Raw genomic sequence first — 15,828 nt, 5'->3', positions numbered from 1 at the left:
TTAGAGCTATTGGCATTGCTCAGGACATTAGTTTTGTTTATGTTTTTGTTTTTAAAACATTTAAAGAAACGGCATTGTCATGAGCAATGCCAATAGCTCTAACTTTAACAATGCCGAGACCGTTGCATTGTAAATGCTTGTTTTATCATTCTCTGATCAAGATTCCAAGAATAAAGTCACAACTGAAAGATAGAAACACAGTCACAAAGGGCGAAAGCAAGGATGCAAAAGAACCTGAAGAGTGAGCTAAAGAGACAGAAAGTGTAGTCTCCCTAGTCATGAGGCGAAATCAAGACTAGACAGTGTTGGGATTTGGTAGTGTTGGTGACAAGCTCTTAAGAAAATATTTAGTCCTGTGTGTTTTTTTAATTTAAATTAAGCACTGCCTGTAGTCATGGCAATGTACAGTCCTGAAAAAGTTGAAAATATGATGAACAGACTTGTGTGTCTGAGTTTGCGTTTTTTGGCGTGGGGATACTGGGGACTGTAATATACAATTTCATCCTGTATCCCAGCACCAAAATCTGGCAATTACAAGATAATGAGCCTCAAATATGCAAAAACCAGGGGATGTGGTTTTACAGGCCCCTTTTCTGCACATAGTCCCAATTCCTGGGCCTAGGGAGGCTGCCATGGGCATTTACAGCTCACCTAGTTATGCAGAACGAAGGCAAAAAAAGCTGGGTTCGACTGATCTTCTCAGCCTTATTATCTCTGCTCGAAATGCAGGTCTGATGCTTCCAGACCGGTAATAAGCGGGGTCAGTATTTGCAGACCCAGTGCTTCTGGACCCAGAAACACTGGACTACTCAGCATTGCCCAGATTGTTTTACCCATCTGGCAACTATTGTTTTGTTGTTTTTAACGGAGTTTTATATAGCGCAAACTTGACCCGAAGGTATCGGGTATCAGAGCGCGTTACACGAGCACCAGTTGTGTTACATGCGAACACACTCATTTTTGTTAGGCTCAGGGAGATTAAGTGATTCGCCCAGAATCACAGGATGTTGCGCGTCCTTGGCGAGACTCGAACCCAGTTCCCCAGATTTTAGGTCAACCGCCCTAGAGCTTAGTGGTATACATGTGCCTGCTCCAAAGGATATTGTTGAATGGTAATCCAATGAGTGATTGCAGACTGTGGTGGGTTGTACTTGAGAAGAAATTATCTTCAGATTTAGGAGATTATAGAAAGATTGGCATCCACCTACTCAGAGTCTATACATGGATGTCCACTTTCTAAATATCCTCTTATTTGCTTTTGTGTAGCAAAAACGTCATCAGCAAGGCTGTAAGGCTTCATTTGATGAAGGCTCCATGAGGTTTGATGTGGTATTTGGGTTATCACAGTGAAAAACACAACTATATTCAAAAACAATTTACATATCTCAAAAGCTGTCCATCAATGGTTGATGTGTGATATAAGCCCATTGGGTGGGCAGGGGCCTCCTCTCAAATAGTTGTTTCTGCTGCTTTTCGGGAGGTATTGACTGTTCGGTGGACCGGGTCATCATGCGCAGGTCAAGCAGCTCTCCATGGTCTCAGATACAGCTTGTGAGAACTCACAGTGAAAAAATATGGGAGAGGTACAACTGTCCCAGCTGGAAAATAATGATGGCGCACACTAACGGATGCATTTTCACTGAATGTATGCAGGCTCTTCACACAGACTGTGATATTTCAGTGCTCATGAGTGCTTGGGTTTCTGGCGGTTACGAATAGTGTACAAGGACATTCATGGTAGAGATTTTGCATACCTAAATTCTAGCTAGAAGACAGGAGCCTGATTGCACAAGTCTCTCACTTCACTTGCACAAACCCAGGCACAGGTTAGAGGGACTCAAGCTTTAAATGTTTCCACTACATACTCCGACGTCTATGCTCTTCTAGGGTCACACAGCTACCAAGTAGCACCTACTGCCAGGCAATGAAGTCTCCCCATGAGGTAAGCATCGCAAACAGGAGTCACAGTGCCTCTTTAGCATGGGCCTTGGTGGGTAATCTGGCTGATTCAGCAGCTAGAAACATTAATTCCAGCGTGGACTCCTGCACAGCTTGTGCAAACCATCCTTTTCTTCTGCCAGAAATCCGGACCGGTCTTCAAGGATGAATGCGTTCTTCCAACGCATCACTGGGATATTATTTAGGAGGTTTTCAAGCCTGTTTTGTACCAATGCCAAACTGTTCCAAACCTTCTCTTACACCCACTTATGCAACAAATTTATGTTACTAAAATCCAGTGATTGTTGCATGCATGTCACTCAAGTCTTACATATGTTTCCTGTGACTGCACGTTCTTGTGATTACAAAAATATGACTTGTAGGCAAGCGTTCATTTGTTTTTTTAAATCCCTTCCATTTCTTCAAAGAAACCAATTGTGGTGAGACATAACAGATGGTCGGCCTATGCGCTATGCTTGGAGCCACCACTGCTGAACTTCTACCAATGAGGACAAGGGATTCAATATTAACACACTGTGTGGTACATCTGCCACAAAGTCAACACACAGTTTGCACACCCCATTTATGGGTGGGCAAAATGCCAGGCTTCTGCCAGTGGCATGGGGTTGAAAACCCTTGACTGACAGCCTGACCATTAGAGGTCAGTGTAGGCTAGAATATCCACCCTATTTAGGGCACACATTCCAACTTAAACTTTTCCTGTTCGGGACCATCAGCGTAGCCTGGCGATCTTGAACAGGAAAGAAAAGTCCCCCCCACGCACTGGGATAAAACCTCCAGTGCATCAGGACCATTGATCTTTTGCTTTTCAAAAATAAACTACCACTTTAGGAGTTTGTAATTAAAGAGACCTTTTCTGAGTGGGTGGGCTGAACTTGGCACCCGCTCGGCAAAGCTTCAGTGCCTTCAATGGAGCTGCTGCTGCCGCAGCTTCAATGTAGACAGAGATTCACTACCTGCTTGATGAGGATCTCTAAATATGATGAGATGTCTGCATCATTTCTCACCACTTTGTAAGGTGATCCATAGTCATATATGGAGGCTTCAAAACTCATGAAATCCTTGAAGAGCCTGTTCATAATTTGGTGAGGACTGTTAGAGAATTGCAGAGTTTAAAGTCTAAACGTGATTTTGGAATTTATTGCATGAAATGCGATGCAACAATACGTTAAATTTGAACTGGATAACCAGACAAAGTAACGCACACAACTATGCTTAACTAAACACATTGCTTTGGTTTTACAGGACAATCACCTCGAGAAGTTCTTCACCCTCTGCCATGCTCTGGAAGGCCCAGTTACATTTCCTATCCGCGTGATGGACCGCAAGATCACAGAGATGTCCCTCGAACATGAGCTGAAGCTCAGCACTGTTGGTCTGAGTTCTGCCCGCCTGGAGCCCCTTGTGCTGTTCCTGCACCTTGTTTTGGACAAACTGTTCCAGCTGACTGTGCAACCCATGGTTATTGGGGGCCAGACAGGTACCCTAGGCTTTTTTATGCATTCTGCTCTTCAATTAATTCTGTGTATAGAATCGGGTGTAAACTGATCAATAAGCTACACATTTATAGTTACACAAAAATGTTGATGACTTGTTTTAGATGGTAGTCAGATATTTGATGTAATCGGTGGGATGGCATTCATCACTGCTTACAAAGCGGGTTCGCATTTCTGATGACAAGTAGGCATTGTATTTTCTAGTTGCTACTCCATCACTGGGGACCCTAGTTACTGAAAGTAGCATTGGCTAGTGCAGGCTCTTACTACCTACAATAAGACTATAGGGAAGAATTTCCTTTCAGTGGACTCTATTGTTTGTGAGCCCACTGGAGATGCTGCATGTATTCCTGACAATTCCCAACAGAATGAAGAAAGCAAAACAGCTGGAGCTTCCTTTGCTATGGGTGTTGTAGATGCTCAACCATAGAGACTGTGCAAAAGAACAAGACAACTAACTGGAACATACCCTGAGCTAAAAAGTGTGATTCTTATATGTCATAAAGGATAAATAAACCAAAAAGAAAGGCATAAAAAAAAGAAATAGAATGATCACTTATTTCCAAAATTGGTCGCTTTTATGAGTAAACCTCGGTTGTGTCCACCACAAGTTAGTGCAAGGTTTCAAAGAAAACACCAGACTGTAAAGGGCAGTAATTGAGGTATTATCGATGTCAAGTAAGAGAGAACGAAAAAGACTCTAAAGGTCAATACTAATAGAAGTATTACAGGTGATTCATTTTCTCGTTATGCATGGCTTCCACATGAAGCCTCTATTGTTTACACCACATTCCAAATCTGGCAATTCACTGCTATAAAGTAGCTTCAGTTGATAACAAAACTAATTCCCCACTGTTGATGCATCATAAAGGCCTTCCTTGCCAGGCTGACAGGGCTGTCTGAGAGCCTTTCAGCGCTGTGCTTCTTCTTTGCCTTGAGTCAAATCAGAAAGCACAGCTGCAGGGGGTGTAGGAAGGCGGGAAACATGGTGGGGGATGGTTAAAGATGGCAGGTAAGGTATTTTTTCCACATCTGGGACAGGTTAGAGTAGCCATATTGTTTATGGCTCCCCCATTACTCTTTCACATCAACCTAGAAGATATAAACCGGGACAGATGATTTTGGAGGCCATACATAACATGACATTATAGATGGGTAACTTTGAGTGGCGGGGAATGTTTTTCACCTCGGGCTTCATTCAGAACACTTTGCTGAAAAACACCCCCATAGCTCATAGGTACCCATCTATAATTCTATAGATTTTAAATAGTAATTGAACTTGAATTAAGATAATGTTTTGACATTCTGAGCACAAAGATGTGCTGTTTATTGAACTTTCAGGTATACATCTTGTTCAGTGTGTCTTGGGTGCTCAGTTTTTGTTGCAAGAAGCCTGCCAATCTTACAATATTTTCTTCAATTTAAAAAGTACAACTCTGCTTATGATAATCAATAAAATACCAATAGTAATATTTTCTGATTTGTTTTTCAGCAAATTTCTCCCAGTATGCCTTTGAATCTGTGGTGTCCATAGTAAACAGCCTCAACACCAGAAAAGACCTGAGCAAAGACCTTCACGGAAGGAGCTGCCTTTTGGCATCTTATGTTTACTACGTATTCCGCCTCCCAGAGGTGAACAAGGATTTGTACAAAGCAGGTATTATTAGCAGTCACATGAAACCTCCCTAGACACCTTTGTGTGTAGGTGCACTTTAGTAGCAGAACATAAAGCATCACGTCTTCACTTAATGAAGCAGATATAGAAATATATAAGCTATGTCTGTAAATAATGCTGTGTTGCTAACAGAACATGGTAGTATGATTTATTCCTTTAAAAGAGACTGAAAGCAGCCTTAGTTCTAGTCCATTAATGGTGTATGTAGGGAGCAATAAATAATTGGTATCTGTAAATTTGCATGGTTAAACAAGAGCCATAGCTTATGAGAAGTTGAATATTGCTAAACTCTGTCACTTATCCAAAAGCCAAATTTAATTAGAATACATGAAACCTGCAACCCACTTATGGAAGATCAAATACTCCATATTTTATTAAAGTAATTCTTTAAGAAGTTACTTACGCATGTGTTCATTTATACTTGTATTTATTTAGTTGGAGATTTGGAAGGTGCACCATATCACACAAGCCTTAGATTGTTTGATTCAATTGCTACTTACAGCAGATTTGCCTGCAGATAGAGGTACAGTCGTTCAAATGGTTGTTGTATCAAAGTGTTTTGTTTTAAATCGTGAAATTTTCTGTCATTGGGGCATGTGCAGCAGCTGGTGTCTGTTTCCCTGAGTCTCGCTACTACACAGTTGGACGCTCGTCTGCTGCCAATGCTGGCACCCGGCTCTTGCAGTCGCGGTTATTGAGCACCAGTAATCCAGACCTGGCAGGAACGCAGAGCACCACAGACGAGGAGGTCAGAAACATTACGTCTTCAATGGTGAGTAATATTGTGGTGGTTCATTGAGATCTTTCAGGATGCATGATCAGAGGCAAGCGATGTGTGTGTATGTTTGTGTGTGCATGTGTGTTTTTGAGAGAGACAGCTGGAGAAGAAATGATACACCTTTCAAAATCATCTCTAGCTAGGAAACACACGAATAATGCACGAACACCTATCATCAAAGCATCAACTTCGATTTTGTTCATCCATTGATATGGTGCGCAGCTCCTGCCCAAACACGCATAATATGACATTTTTAAAGGGTTCTAAAGCAATTTATCAACAGGTGTCCCCAATGTGCAACTCATTGGTCAATTTTGTATCAACCTCAGAAATCTGTGATTTGTGCCTTGGGCTTGCTGCTTCACTATCGCCCACTGAACTATTTCCCATCTACTTATTATTCACCTGTTCAAGCATATATCAATTTTCCCATTTGAAGCTTGAATGAATCTTCCTGAAGAGAGTTTCCACTCCTTTGTCGACCACTATTTCTTTATCATTACTTCATGTACCATTATCTCAGCATTATATTTAAAAAACTTAGTTACCCCAATATCAATACTCCATCAAATCCATTATCCCATCACCTGGACTCTAAACCTACTGTTAGTACCATTTCCCTAACCCTAAGCCTTTTGTTACCATGGAGTGTAATTTTGTATCTTACCCTAACCCTACCCATAAACCTTTATACAACTCCTAGTCGAACCCCTAATTTAGACCTACACCATACAGTTGTCCTTACCCTTACCCTATCCCTAAAGCTAAACTTACCTTATCTTCCTAAATTTTCCCAGTCTGGGTAATGACGAGGAAATGTTGAGGTCAAGTTACTAATCTGGGTGAACGTCATGAGGTGCTTGCATACAGCGTTAATATATGTATGGAATGGTCTGTAACCCTTAAATATTGCATGGTGGGCACCATGTGAGTATGCCAAGGTTACATACAAATGAACCTTTATGCACAACTCTGCTGTTGATATGAATCTATATTCTTATTATGTACTACAAGCTGAGACTTGTGTGACACCTTCATGCATGATCGTCATCCACCAGTGGTGATACGTTGGTCTAGCTTTGTAAGGCAAATGCCAACTATTGCATTGGTAGGAGTGGGATGGGAGTTACACATACAGCGAAAGTATGACTCAATTACAATAGCAAACAAAGGTAAGGGAGACTTGATGTTTTTAATATGTGCTTGTACTTCTCATCAAATAAACACCCAGCCACATGGGTCTGTTACACAAGTTATCAGTCAGAATCAGCAATCAAAAATATACATCAGATGGCAACACAATGTTGCATTAATATTAGAATAGTTCCTTATGTAAAGTCCACAAAGCAGTTCTAGAGTTTTTATGCCAAATGTATTTGTTGTTGGTTCCCATAGGTCCCAACATTGATAAGTGGCAATCATATAAAAAAAAGCTGTTAAAGAGTGTCAATCATAGCAAAAAAACAGCCAATCATATAAAAAACAGCGAACTTCGCTTTGTGCACAATTTTTTGCTTAAGTAATAAATTGATATGTAACCATGTTGTTGTTATTAATTCACAGCCTTGCGAAAGTTTTTTTAGATGAAACAATGGCTATTTTTCACTATGATTGGCTGTTTTTCAATTTGATTGACACTCCTTAATGGGAACCAACAAAAAATAAATTCAGCATAAAAACTCTGCATTATGAACATTAATGAAGGAACTATTCCGATATTACGGCACGCTTATGCTCCTATCCATTGTTGTATGCTCTTGCCAGATGCCTCCAGCGAAGTTTGGGCAGATGCCTAGCTGCTCCTTGGAGCCTGCCCCGTGGTGAATTTGTATCGGCTATGGCTTACACAACCATCTTAAGCCACACATAGCATCTGTTGTATATAGCCAGTCAGGGTGCCAGTATAATGCCCTCATGGCATTTGCGGTGAGGTTGAGGCAGTCACATTAGCACTAAGCACTTTTGAATCCACACATTTGAATCATGTGCTCATGTTACCCTGTGTAAGGGTGACGAAGACACTAGAAGTAGTACATCGAATAGTACCCCACTAATGGCAAGAGCAAAGGAGTTATACACACCATTCAAGGTAATGGAAGAGACCAGCAAATGAGAGGAAGAGACCCAATATCTTTGATTAATAACAGAAATGGATGGCGAGGCAGTAAGCAAAACAGACAAAAATGGGATACCATTGAGTGATCGGAAGACCCTCAAATCTTAGAGGCAGTAGAAAGGATGTGGAAGTTCAAATTTTTTACATAAAATGTACCTCAAAATAATATAGAACTGTGTTTTAACATTAACATAGAAAATGCATGTCAAATTAGAGATGAGCAAAGTGCATTTATTAAACTTGCAAAAAGTGAAAATGCTGCTTATTTCTGCAGAAAGATCCCATTTGTATTGTTCTTTCACTGCTAGGCCGCAATATTTTCTTTATTCTTTCCTATCCCCTTAAGAAAATAAAAGCCTTGTTGTGAATGATGATTAAAAGTTATAATTGAAGTGTAGAACTTTACGTCTTCGTGAAATGTGCTGTTTGTTGCGAAAGGTATTTCTTTCTTCCTCACACCATATGACATCACTATATTTAGATTGTTTCCTCTGTCACATGCTTATAATGAACAAGTATATTAATGAAAGAAAATGCTTGCTATAGTTTAAATGCCATGATCTACCCACAACATACCAGATATTAATGTTTCATTTCATAGAGCAGCTCATTGTTACACAATGGGACGCCGAGCAGCTAACACAGTAGGCTTCCAAAGGTTCTCATGAGAACCTTCCTAGATGTATCTTTTTGTTATAATGCTGTAGCCACATTCAAATAACTAAATGTCGACATGGATGTTTACCGTGGGAATCGAGGGAGAAGAATACAGACCATCGGAAGAGCCTTCTCATTGACTATAGATGACATTTCCACTTGTTTATGCAACATGTGTTGTGCTTTCAAAATTGTACGTGTTCCTAGCTGGAGAGCTAAGACATTCTATGTGCCCCTACCCTGCCATGTTCCTTTGCACTTTGTTGTGCTAGTCAGGGGCGGCTACAAGTTAAAAAATATGGTGAGGCACAAGAGCGACAAACTCACCATATTTACTGCTCCCTAGTGCGGTACGTCACTCCCCATCTCTGAATAATAGAGCAGGAAAAGGAAGGACTTCCTTCCTGGTCGAGGAACACCCACCAACAATCAGTCATGCAGCTGCTCTGAGCATGAGAGCAGCTCCAGGATTGGTGGGGGCAGACTCACCCAGCGCTCATTGTGAGGCTGGGGGCCTGTGGCAGCAATCCCCCACCTGTTTCAAAGCTAGGGGATTGCTGGGTGCACACTGTGCATGTCATGCTGTCTGTAGCAAACCAGCCGGCCAACCCAATGTGCACCCTGCAGGGGCAGCTGTAATCCTGCAATTGTAGGATTCAGCCCCGCCCCCTGCATTCAAACGCGCACGTAAGAAAAATGGCACTGACGTGCAATTTTACTTATTTGTGGGTGCCTGCTGCACTCTCAGCAGGGGGGGCAATGCTCCGCCACTCTCGAAGAGATGCCGCCCTTGGTGCTAGCCCAAATTGCCATAAGCTACTTTTAACTGTGATTTCTTCGTTTCCTTTTGCTTAGTGATGAGACTTTCTAACTTTTATGCCGATCATAGCTACTGCTATGATTCATTCCTTGCACCTGTTTTAACGGTTGCTATTGCGGCTGTTAGGGAACTCGCTGAGTTTCCAGAACTACTCTTTTTGGGGAGTTCGACCTTTTCCTAGTTCTCAGTCTTTTGCCCCAATATTTTTACTTGCTCTTTTCCAAAACAACTCTTTATGGGTTCTTGCTAAGATAAATTAAGTCCTTTAGATTAGTATAGGGACTAAATCCTTTATGGGACACGCTGTTATGTTCTATGCTTGTTCTAACTAAATGTTTTCGAGATTTCTATAAAAGGATATATTTAGCTAATCTGAATAAAGAGACAAAAAAATACAGACTAATCTCTTAAAGAGAAAGTAAACTTTTCAAACTGCATCAAACCTCTCATTATTAACTGAACATAAAATGCTGAAAATGATGTTTAGATTTTTGTTTGATGTTCCATTATAATACGTTGGCAGAGATTCGTCGACCCAAAGGGGCATGGAAATTGGAGATTTGATCAGTAAGTTTAAAGTGAAACTACTTGTAAAAATGATTTCCGCAAGGAGATTGGCCCATGTATCAGAAGTGTAGGATGTCTCTGCACAGATGTGGCACACCTTTTCCCATAGATGAAACTGAAATACAATGTTACACAGGAACAGATGAGAAGATCGAGGCCTCTGCAAGTAGGAGAAAGTCACATAGCATCATAGCCCTGTGTCCCTATGCACTTTGCACAGTCTCTGTTTTGTCTCATCAGTCACTCATGCATCTATCCACTCAGAGGTAGATTGTGCAGCCTTTCATTGGCTGTGGAGGCACCTTACAAGGGGTTTAATATATGCGAGATCAAGAACTTGGCACAGCAGAAACAGAGATAGAATCTTTCCAGCAAAGCAAATGCCAAACAAAAATAACAAGTTCATGACTGGTTTAAATTCCTCTAAATAAACATTAAGCGGACTACGAATTGAAGTAATGTATGTTTCTCAGGTATTAGGTACAATCGTACAAACTAGTGGCACTGCCATTTCTGGGCCTTCCCGTGCAAGATGGATTCTCAAGGTAGGACATGAATGTTTAGAAAGGAATGTGTGGAGTATTTTATTATTAAATACTAAGTTGAAAGGTGGTAATCTTTTACAGGTTATCGATCGGAACAGCAATCGTATGTCTTCCTACATTGAAGCGAAAAATGATCTTCCGACATCTTCCAGTCCTAGGCCATCGAATAAAAAGGTACATTGCTGCTAAATACAATGCACCGAGGAGGTGTGTTCGACCGTCAGTGTTAAAGTTTACTTCTCCAGTTAAAAATGTTCTTTGGTATAATGATTCAGGCATGAGAAGCAGAAACCCGATTGTACCCATCACTTATCATGTGCCACTACTGTCATGCAGGGGCAACCCGAATGTGCGACCAGCTCATGCATGCATGTTGAGATGAGTTTCTTATGCTGAGGCAAATGTGCTTCCACCTTTCTCACTAAAGCTTTGAAACTAAGCAGGCTACATAAGGTACAACGCCTGCCTTCACCACCTGAAAAACGGCCACCAATTTAGACTTTACCCTAATTATGCGCTTTGCAGCTTTGAGAAGGAACCAGTACTCTCAAGGGTGTATACAGTGGTGTAGCATGGGGAGGCCCACATGGGGCAGTTGCCCCGGGCGCAAAATTCTTAGGGGCGCAAAATTCTTAGGAGCGCAAAATTTGAATAGGGGCGTAAAATTGTAAAAGAAAAATGGAAGGATATTTGCCTTGCCCTGGGCGCTGACAATCCACGCCACACCACTCGGTGTATACAAAGTGGTTTGGTGCTCACATTCTCATTTTCTGATCCTCCACATCAGTCACAGGGGTGGTGCGAATTTAATGCTAAAGCATCGGATGCGGCAGCTGCTTTTTAGGCATAGGCACGCATAGGCACGCAAGTGCAATGGCACCATGCAAATAATACAACATGCTGGCCGACTGATGCTCTGATCGGAGAGGAGAATGTCAATGGATGTCTTAATGGAGCACAGTTAGCTTGAACCAAACAGGTGGATATAGATAGCCGGTTCTTGGGAAAGGTGTACTCACACCCTTCACTCCAAGGCACCAGGACCAAAGTTCCACGTTGCTCTTTCTTATGTCAGTAGCCGTAGTCCCTTGCACTCCATGATACACTTCAAGTAATCCTCTGTGGAGGCAGGCTACTTTATCAGACCTTTAAGTGCATGTTTCTGGATGAGATTCCAGGGCGGCATCATTTCCTTTTCAACAGGTCACTAAAATGCATTTTTCTAGTTTTGCTATACTCCGAACCAAGGGATAACCACAGTGCTGTTCAGTGGGAGATATGCATCAGGCAAACTGTACTATTTGGGTTGTCAATGACCCCAGGCCATATGATAGAGGCTGACAATCATACACCCAACCCACAGTAAGTCTGGATAAGGGTCCTGTTGGCGTATAGGGCAATCTGGAAGTGCCTGAAGGGCTTCTCTGACAAGTCGGTTTGTTGGCCTGTTTTTGGCTGTTTGTGGGCCTGTTTTATGGCCTGATTGGCTGTTTATACTGTTGATTTCCCTGATATTACTACAAACATTGTCTGCTGCAAGCACAAATACGTGCAGACTCCCATACCTCGCAAAACACTTATACTGCATTTTTTTTACAAGTTCAAAAGTGCTCTGATTTGCAAATGCTCTGATGGGCCACTTTTCTAGCTATCTGGTTTGCTAATGAGGGGTCATTTTCATTTTGGTGCCCAGGCCTATTTTGTGCCCCAGTCCGACCATGGCCATGGTTTGTGAAAAGACATGCACAAAAGGCAGACCTTTTTTAGTGATGGAAAAGTTGTTCTCTCTGTAAGGGCCCCAAAAGGATTGGTAAAGATCCATAGTACGGTAATAACACCTTACAGGGTTTTCAGCTGTGCATGTGGCTATTCACGGCCAAGCTTAGTCAGATCAGCACAAAGTGTATGCAGCATCTCACTTCAGACCACTGACGGTTTATGTTGAGTAGGAACAATGAGGTAACAAGGTAGAAGAGAGGGTCATCTTTTCGTCTGAGCTCTGCACTTATTGCAGACTTTGGCCATGTCTAAGAGGTTCTATATGTTCTCGGTGTTTTTTTGTTTTTTTTCAAAATGAAGAGCAGCCACCATGTTTTGAATTTTGATTGCATTTGGACAGCAAAGGAATGATTGAGGGTCGTCATTAAACATGCAAAGATACCAGGATATTTTAAGGGAATCAAGTGTGTTCTCCCGTTGAATATAAGAATTACGGGAAAGGGATACTCAAAAACAGAATTAGGTTGAGGCTACTGGCAGATAAGTCTCAAAGAGTTATGGAGCCAGTCTTAAATCATCATTCAGCATCTTTTCTTCTGTGGTTCCCGACCAAAGAAATCTACAGGGGACAGTTGTCAAAACTCTGGGGTGGGACACAACCTCAGTGCAGGTGGCTGGCAAATCAAAGTTGACAATAAAACACAGATTTGCCCGAAGGCCACTGGATATGGGAAGCAGATGATCAACAATATGTTCGATGACTAGGATAAGAAACAAAAAACTCCAATGACCAAAGCACACAATGGTTAGGATGTCGCTGGACAGGAAAATATATAATCAATATTGTGTATGCTTTTAGGGATAGAGAACAAATCTCCTGGAAGGACTAGATAAAAACACTTGTTCTCCATTTTGCCATGAACTTTGTTAAACAATATTTAGGTGGAATACCTATAAAATTAACTTGCTGATCTAGTGTACTAAAATGGCCAGCTGACAACATGAGCATTTCATAAAACCTGTGAATACGCACATGATATGCCAGAACTGTCCGATACACCAGATTACAATGGGCTATTAAATCCATTACTCATCAGACAAAGTCACTATCAGAAGGATTTTGCAAGGTTTTTGGTTGATGGATGGAGTAATGAAGAAGCTTCACATGCATGAAGAGATTCACATCTTCGCGAAGTCCTATCACCTGCATTGAAATGTCTTTGTGATAGCCTTCAGATTTTGAATTCCTGATTACTACATATCAAACATGTCACTTGAGCTTTGTTGGCCCTGCGAATTGCCAGAATTACGCAAAGTTGACACAGTAAATTGAATGGTGAAATAGATAGGGAAAGCACCTTGTAACCACAAAACATTCTTTGCAAAATTTTTATTTAGCTTCCCCCCTCCATCGGTGGGATACATTTTACCCTCCTCACTTATCCCAAAATGGTATCCAAACAATGAAGCTGACCCTTATGTGCAAGGCACCTTGGTCGCCCAATGGACATCCATAGTCTTGAAGCCATGACATTTTCCTTGCTCTCTTCATCTCAACACACTGTGCTTCAACTTCTATTAGATAGACCAACCTGAAGGACTGGTTGCAGATGGATTCAGTTGGCTAGCAATTATCTAATATTCCTCTAATTTTCTAGTGCTTCTGTACTTCTGTGCCCCTTGCCACTTTTCCATGAATGCCTCATGTATCCCAACTGTTTGCCACCATGGATCACAGGTATCATCACAACAACAGCCTAGAGCAGTATAAAGAAGAGCATTCCCAGTCTTTCCGTATGTCTTTGTGGCATATCTCATTGAAGAGATAGGAGGTAGAACCTGCTGTAGGAGGACAGTCCAAGCCAACATTGGTGAATTGGCTGCCTTTGCACAGACTGCTCCCCTATTCTTAAATAGACGTGGCCTGGTGAATGCTGTTCATATTAAAAAAATAACTGTATTTGTTTTCTTTTTGCTTCCATGCAGGAAAATCCTCCAAGACCCTCATTCTTCATTTCACCTTCCAAGCTTTCCTCCGTCCCCTTTTTCTTCCACTCCTCACCCATTCTTTCCTCTTTTTTCTTTTTGCAAGAACTGGGGAAGGTCCAGTAACCCCCCCCCCTCCCCTTTGCGTTTTCTTTCCTTCCTTGGCCCCTGGTCCATGCCTATACTCACCTCTTATGACTTCCCCTTACCCCTTCTTCCTCCAGGTACCTCTAACCGTCCCTTGGTTTCTTTTTCCTCATGCAGCTTATTTTCTCCCACTTCTTACAGATATGTTTTTGCCCAGATATCCTGTCACCATCCCGCCTTACCTCTTCTTCATCAACTTTATCTTTGGTCTTTTCTGGTCTCTGATGTGCTGTCGTGCCAGATAACAGTATAAATAAAAAACACTACACTAATATTCCATCACTTTTTTCGAAGTTTAATATAGCTACAATTCTTATTTATTTAGACATTGGGGGACAGGTGTCTTTTTTGTTACTTCCTCTAGATTCGATACCACATCCAATTCGTTTAAAAAAAAAAAAATCAGTAGTTTCACCCAAAAAGTTTTCCAACACTTTGGTTATTCTCCTATATGTAGATTTCTGAACCTGGGGTGGTCAATATAGTATTATTTATTTTGGGATTTTCACCGAAGTTTGGTAGAGCCATCTAAGAAGGAGCTCGACGTAGGAGAAGTTATCTGAGAGGGGGAGGAGATGGAATCTGTTGTTTATAGGTCCCTAGACAAGGTGAGACATGTCCTAAATGTAGCACAGACTTCTGCGCCCGCATCCAGGCTGGCTTGACCTATGGAGTTTATCCCTAAAAGAATAGAATCTGAGATGCTGATAATCTTTCGCAGGTACACATGAGGGTCACTGCTGAAGCAGAAACCAGTCCAGTTTTCACATGTATTGGAATAAACCTGTGTATCATGTTTTTTTTATATAAGAATGTTAAACTGCACATTATAAAATGTGTTCTTTCTTTCGAATCAGTTTATTCTCACATAACTAATTGGGCCCTGTTTAAAGAAGCATATAAATAGAGAATAGAAGTCAAAAGTCTCGATTTTGTTATAGATTAGTTTTGTTTACACTGTATATGCATTTCTAATTTCTAAGGGCCAATAACAAAGTTTAATTAATAAAACTCAGTTAACAATGGAGCTATTTGTCGTACTGGGGAGGAAACAGTAAACTGGAGTAGTGCAATCAAAGTGCTTAAAATGTTATAAACTGATATAGTTCTTGGAAATTCTCTTAGATAAAATACAAACTACACTGCAAATTACAAAACAAGTCCCCTGCTTGGTATTCTAAGAATTTAGAACTCTGGGTGGTGGACAACAGGATAGTAGATCTGTTTAGAAGATAGCCGGGATGTATGGTGAAAACAATACCTAAATAGGGAGCAACCAGAAACAGTCCTAATACCCTCTTGGGTGCAATCTGTGGAATCAGGACATCTTCAAAGTCACGGCCCAATCTTTAGACACTAATGC

The 15,828-nt window shown here is 41.3% G+C and overlaps 1 protein-coding gene across 2 annotated transcripts in view; it reads left to right on the top strand.

Moving 5' to 3' along the window:
• The window catches only part of DOCK8 (dedicator of cytokinesis 8), a 567,196-nt gene that overhangs the window by 396,854 nt on the left and 154,514 nt on the right, over window positions 1-15,828 (top strand). For both annotated transcript variants that reach the window (XM_085632978.1, XM_085632979.1), the window contains 4 exons: window positions 3,205-3,439; window positions 4,948-5,112; window positions 5,733-5,902; window positions 10,695-10,787. In XM_085632978.1, the coding sequence (XP_085489104.1) occupies window positions 3,205-3,439; window positions 4,948-5,112; window positions 5,733-5,902; window positions 10,695-10,787 (663 nt within the window). The remainder of the gene's footprint in view (window positions 1-3,204; window positions 3,440-4,947; window positions 5,113-5,732; window positions 5,903-10,694; window positions 10,788-15,828) is intronic.

Source organism: Triturus cristatus, chromosome 2_1 (assembly GCF_964204655.1).
Source record: "Triturus cristatus chromosome 2_1, aTriCri1.1, whole genome shotgun sequence".
NCBI lineage: Eukaryota > Metazoa > Chordata > Amphibia > Caudata > Salamandridae > Triturus > Triturus cristatus.
The sequence above is the reverse complement of the archived record's forward strand: the minus strand, read 5'-3'. Positions and strand labels throughout refer to the sequence as shown.